The following is a 6,201-nucleotide window of genomic DNA, read 5'->3' as shown; positions in this document are numbered from 1 at the left end:
TAGATAAGAAATCACCACTCGATTCTGAAGTTCTTCTGCCATCGAACATCTGCCAATTCGGGTTTAACGAAGGTTCGGAATACATCGCGCAAACCGGGCTCACGATGAAGCTGGCACAATAAACCCTCGTTGTCCGGTACTTTGCTCCAGTTTGGAACGGGCACCGGAGCGAACGAGTTTTTGTGTAAGAGGTACGGGGGTGGGTGCGAAAGGACAATCACTTCCTCCAGCTTCGTGTGCGTTTGTGGAATCGGTAGTATTAGTGGCATTCGATTAAGCGCATACACACGCCACAAACGACGCCCCGTCGCGTATCACCAGCTCTCTTACCTGGCTCGGCCGTACCGCCATGTCGGAAGGATTTGGCAACGGCCAACAGGAAGGAGCAGCAGCAGCAGCGGCAGCAGCAGCAGCTGCGGCAGCAGGACAGCTAGTAGTGGACGATAACCTTCTCGGGCACGGTGGTGGTGACGGCAACGAATATCAGTGGGCGTACGGCACGATCATGGACTCATCACGCGTTTCGACTTGTCTCATCTCGATGCTGCTGATCGTGTATGGCAGCTTTCGCAGCCTGAATATGGAACAGGAACAGCGGGAAAAGGAAAAGAAACGACAGAGCGAAAGCATGAACAATCTACTCACCGGTGAACCGGTCCAGCAGGAACAGAGTAAGTGTAAGCCAGGGAAGAAGGAATGGTTCACGCGACGTAATACTAATCGGGTTGTTTTGATTTTGCAGACAAATTTGCAACATTGGACACAATGCACGCACTGTGTCTTCCGCTCGGTGCATCGATCTCACTGCTCGTGATGTTTTTCTTCTTCGACTCAATGCAAATGTTGTTTGCCGTATGTACAGCAAGTACGTATTTTCGCCCCGCATTTATATTGCCCATGGTATACGCAATATTCTAATTTACCCACCGTTTCTTTCATTCGTTACAGTAATAGCCACCGTCGCGCTAGCGTTCCTGCTGCTCCCGATGTGCCAGTACATTATACGGCCGTGCACGGACGGTAACCGGATATCGTTCGGCGTGTGTGGACGCTTTACAGCGGCCGAACTGTTTAGCTTTTCGCTTGCCGTATCGATCGTTTGCATCTGGGTGCTTACCGGACACTGGCTGCTGATGGATGCTATGGGTATGGGGCTGTGTGTGGCCTTTATTGCATTCGTGCGACTTCCGAGCCTGAAGGTGTCTACGCTACTACTGACCGGGCTGCTCATCTACGACGTGTTCTGGGTGTTCTTCTCCTCGTACATCTTCAGCACGAACGTGATGGTAAAGGTGGCCACACGGCCAGCAGACAACCCCGTCGGCATTGTGGCGCGTAAGCTAAACCTCGGCGGTATCGTGAAAGAACCGCCGAAATTGAACCTTCCCGGCAAGCTAGTGTTCCCAAGCATCCACAACAGCGGTCACTTTTCGATGCTCGGGCTGGGTGACATCGTGATGCCGGGGCTGCTGCTGTGTTTTGTGCTGCGGTACGACGCATACAAAAAGTCCCAGTCGACACAGACGGCCGAAACAGGCGTTCCACCACCGAAAGGAGTTGGCTCGAAGCTTACTTATTTTCATTGTTCCTTATTAGGGTGAGTGACGAGTGCTGGTGTTCGTGCACGTTGTGTAACTGTGTTGTGGCTTACTAGATTGAAAATAATCGCGTCCATTTTCGCATTTCAGTTACTTTCTCGGATTGTTAACCGCGACTGTCAGTTCAGAAGTATTCAAAGCGGCACAACCAGCGTTGCTTTATCTCGTACCGTTTACACTGCTACCTCTGCTTACGATGGCATATCTGAAGGTAGGAATCTGCAATATATCTCCAGTCCATTGCGATTCCATTCTTATGCTTCCTTTGTTATTTGCAGGGTGATTTGCGACGCATGTGGAGTGAACCGTTCATCATACAGCAAGCATCGAAGCAGCTAGAGGTATAAACCGCATACACCACTCAAATGCTCTCCGCGAAGGGATTAACACAATACAAAGCCACAAAGCTCTGTGTACGCAACACCTAGTATTAAGTGCAACTAAACTACACAAGGGCGATATAGTGTAATAGAAGAGAAGAGGACTCTACTGCAATTATACTGCATATACCGTATTAGAAACGCTGCAGCAAATTGTTGCTGTGGTTGCGCGACGTGGGTGAATCACAGTCTCTGTGTAAACAGCGTATGAACAAAATTGGAACAAAGATGGATGAGATACTCCGGTATTCTGTTTTTCTAGCACCATTTCCCCGTAAAAAATCTCTCGGGCTGCACGATGTCATCCAACGGGCATGCACGTACGGTAGAAATCGGTGTATGTTTAGATTGATGGTTTAGGATTATAGCGTATTAAAGAACAGAACCGAAAAGAATTGGCATGAGACTAGCAAAACATGCGGGATGAATGGTGTACGATGAAATCATTTAATAAGGTAGTTTAACAATATTTGAATGTGATTAGGCGTTAGGGAATTAGTAGACGCGTTTTTTGTGTTTGTATGTGTGTGTTTTTGCGGCAAAACGCAAAACATTCAAATCAAAACAGCAAAACAAGCGTAATGGGTCTGAGATTGAGCGACCCAGGCAGTGCGTGTGTGTGTTTGTTTATGCGCTCACAATGCTCCTGTGTGCGCAGTAATATGTAGGGCTTAGGATTACATCTCATTTACGCATCGTGTCCTGTACACAACCCGCTCGCCTTCCCATCCCCCCCATGCATACTAACCGTTACACAATGGATGAGCCCCAGCAGCAGCAGTGCATCTGCTCCTTTTGCGTTGATTTGCATTCAGTTACTCAGTACAATGTGTGCGTGTGTGTTGTAGCGGTGCGGCTTTTTACGTTTCCTAGAGCATTAATTTTTTTCCTTACCTACTTATTTTGCTACTTATTTCTCTTTTCATAGATTTGTACACTCTATGCTTGTGAAAATGAGATACATATAACATCTGCGATCGGTACAAGCTTGATTTACATTCTTCTCTGAACTCTGTTCTTCTGTTTATTGTTTCTCATGGGCTGAAAGTGGAAACGTAGCATCCTACCTTTGTACTTCCTATCAAATACAAAACAACTTTTTTTTTTGCTAGAGTGAAAATAACTCTAGAATACAAACGTACCTATAGGCGCAAACATGCAACTTATGCAGAATAATCGCGGTATCACAACACACACGCACACTTGGTAATTTATAATACGGATAACTCAATCCCGTACTGAGGCTCATCCGGATGCTGTTGACTGATGTGAAAAGAAGAAAAAAACAAACCCAAGTAAACGGAACCGCATATAGTAGATAAAACACTATTTTAACTAGTTCCGCGTGGTTGATCCATGTATCCATTTTTTTATTTTTTTGGTTAAACTATCCATTTCGAACCATTCTTTTGTATCGTTCCTCTTTCATCCGCGATATTGTTCACGATTCCATCATAGTTGCTCTCGTAAGCCAGAAATAATGTAAACCGGTAAAAATGCTTTCTTTGTGTTCGGAAATCTAGTTCGCAAACGCGTGTGTATGACAAAAACCCGAACTTCGATATACATAATGTGATAATTCTTTCTTTATTATTTTTTTTTGTATAATTTCCTATCTCTGCCCGTCTCGAATGTATACTTTATATACGTTTTTTTTTCTATAATCAAAAGTACTGTTAATAATAGTGAAAAGAAATATAACTTTTAATTTTTCCAGAAAAGAATCGTCACCGTTTTAAAAAGAATCTATTTTGAATCATGATGACTACGAAAGAAATTTGACAAAAGTAAAATTATCAAAGGCCAATTTCGATTGCATGGATTTCCTTTCCGGCTATCTTGTTCCAGAGTTTTTACATGTATTAGAAAGATGTGGACCAAATCTCCAGCAAATCTTCGTGTTGTATTTCAGCAGCGAACCTTTACCTCACAACACCGTCCGACCATATTATATACCCAATGAATAAATTAGATATACCAAGAAGCTACTATTAAACCGCATTGAAGGGCATTCTTGATTCTTTAAATCGGAGCTAGCCCCATCTTTGTGCGAGGATTCACCATACAAGTGAATTACTAAGCGGTATATTTCCTTGGATTGTGAATTAATCGGTGACCAGAAATCGACGCGGGTCCCCGTGACTGAATTACTTATCCCATAATAATCGATCCCATCTACATCGGTGCAGCGAATGGCATTAACTGAGCATCATAGTCAATCCGTGACCAGTAGATACACTTCGGATATTATCAACGGCACTGCTAACGATGTTGATGTCCGAGTTCAGGTTTGCCAATTCAAACCCATCCGGCATTACATCGTCGGGGTTGTTCAGCGTTGGTGCTAGTTCCTGCTAGTTGGTGTAAGTTATGCTAGCCGATTTGCAGTGGTGCTAGTTTACCATCTAGCTTTTTGGCGATAAACCCAGCTCCACGGGTTATCAGTTCTCTGAAAACCACGATTCCCAAATCTTTGAGTAGGCCTTCCATACCGGAAAAAAACGTAAATGTTCTCTGTTGTTGTTCAAATGTTGTTAACGATTTTAATTTTTAAAACACTATTCTTTATGCTTTGTGTTCCTTGTAGGAATCGCGAGTACGAAATTACGGGTGGAATAATAACAGCAAACAGTTACTACGGAGCTTTTTTCGAACACCAATTTTGCCGGCAGATTCCAACAGCAAATTATGTGCATTTATGATGAAACAAAACATGCTTCGAATGAACGAGGAAACATAAAACTGCAAGACGTTCTTCGAGCAGTATGACGTCTATGCGTAAACGAAGGTAGCGATACGCAAGGTAGGTGGATTTAGTCCCATCACCAAGGTGTACACATTGCACAGGCGCTATAAAAATCGAAACACCGAAACCAACAACAAATGCTCTTTCTCTCTCTCTCTCTCGCTCCCTCGCGCGCTGTTCGCGGCTCTCTTGTTTATTGTTTATGGAGCCTACAGCAAATTGGGCAAAAATGACACGAGTGGCGCAACGTTTTCCAGCGGCTGTATCCGCGTTTCCGTCGGCTTAATCCTTTCTAATCAGCGCGTACCTGTGCTCATAAATTTCGCTGCCGCTGGTGTGCCCACCCGTTGCAATAGGGGCCCCTGTTATCATAACATTCGGCCAGCGGCAATTAAGACGACCGTAAGAAAAGGGGAAAGGTAACACACGAAAAAAAAGGCACACACATCGGCTGCCAAAACCAGGTGATAAGGCGGGAGAGCAAGCAGAAGAGCAACAAAAATTGAATAAGAAAAGAACAACCTGGCTATCCAGCAGCAAAGGGCTAAAGCCTGTGCCAATTGTGCTAAAAAAAAAACAGTACTACTCGTTTTATACGGTGTCGGTTTACAAGGGCTTTTCGCAACCACCACGCACTGCTCCCAGTGGTGTTGATTTGATTTGCCCTTTTGGTGTATGTCCATGCGGTTCCGATACAGCAGTTGCATTGACGACTCCGACCGGATTGTGCAGTTGTGCGTTCCCGTGAAGGAGCTTCGCGAGTGTGTATTTGCTTGTGTGTGTGTGTGTGTGTGTGTGTGTGTGTCTGCTTGTCGTAAAGTGCTGCACGGGCTGCAAACAAAATAATTGTGAAGGATAATCGATTGGTTTGGATGTTGCTTCCGAGTGGCGTTGATTCAAAGAATTGGGAAGTGAATTTTCCTAGACCAGCTGCGGTAGAAGCAAAGCGCACCTGCCGCGTGAAAACAACAAAATCATAGCTGGCCGTGATAAACATGATTTGCACTAGCCATTCTCCTTTCGCTTAACCCACAAATCCTCCTGCCACCCACAATCTGATTCCTCAGCATACTACGGTAGTGAAAAAGAGAGGTTAATTTGTACTGCATGCATACGTAAGTAGTGTTTGGGTTATCCTCTCACTGCAGGTGTATGCGTGTGTGTGTGTGACTCTAGTATGCCGCGCCACATTCCTTTTTGAAAGGTAATTGATGTGTATGAGCGAGAGAGAGTGTGTGTGTGTCAAAAATTGAAGGATAATACCGCCCACCGTCGTCCCCAATCTACGCAGGATAACGAGTTTTTGTTATCCTTTTCCCTACCAGAGGGCCAGTGTGTAAGTATACTTCTCACAGCAGTTCAGTGTGTACCTTGGCAGCGTGTGCATCTCGTCGCGGAAACGCACGACCAGGGTTTTTCCTCGACAAGCCACACACACACACACCCCATCCAGTGACGAGGGATGTAATTATGTTGC

At 44.9% G+C, this 6,201-nt stretch overlaps 1 protein-coding gene across 1 annotated transcript; it reads left to right on the top strand.

The window, feature by feature from the left end:
- The first annotated feature begins 349 nt into the window (after positions 1–349).
- On the top strand, positions 350–1,945 carry LOC128719612 (signal peptide peptidase-like 3). The gene is made up of 5 exons (XM_053813239.1): positions 350–671; positions 743–865; positions 949–1,597; positions 1,689–1,809; positions 1,877–1,945. Exons 1-5 carry the CDS (start codon positions 350–352, stop codon positions 1,943–1,945), a joined length of 1,284 nt encoding a protein of 427 aa, XP_053669214.1.
- Positions 1,946–6,201: the final 4,256 nt, after the last annotated feature.

Source organism: Anopheles marshallii, chromosome 2 (genome assembly GCF_943734725.1).
Source record: "Anopheles marshallii chromosome 2, idAnoMarsDA_429_01, whole genome shotgun sequence".
NCBI lineage: Eukaryota > Metazoa > Arthropoda > Insecta > Diptera > Culicidae > Anopheles > Anopheles marshallii.
This window is presented reverse-complemented; position numbering and strand designations above follow the sequence as displayed.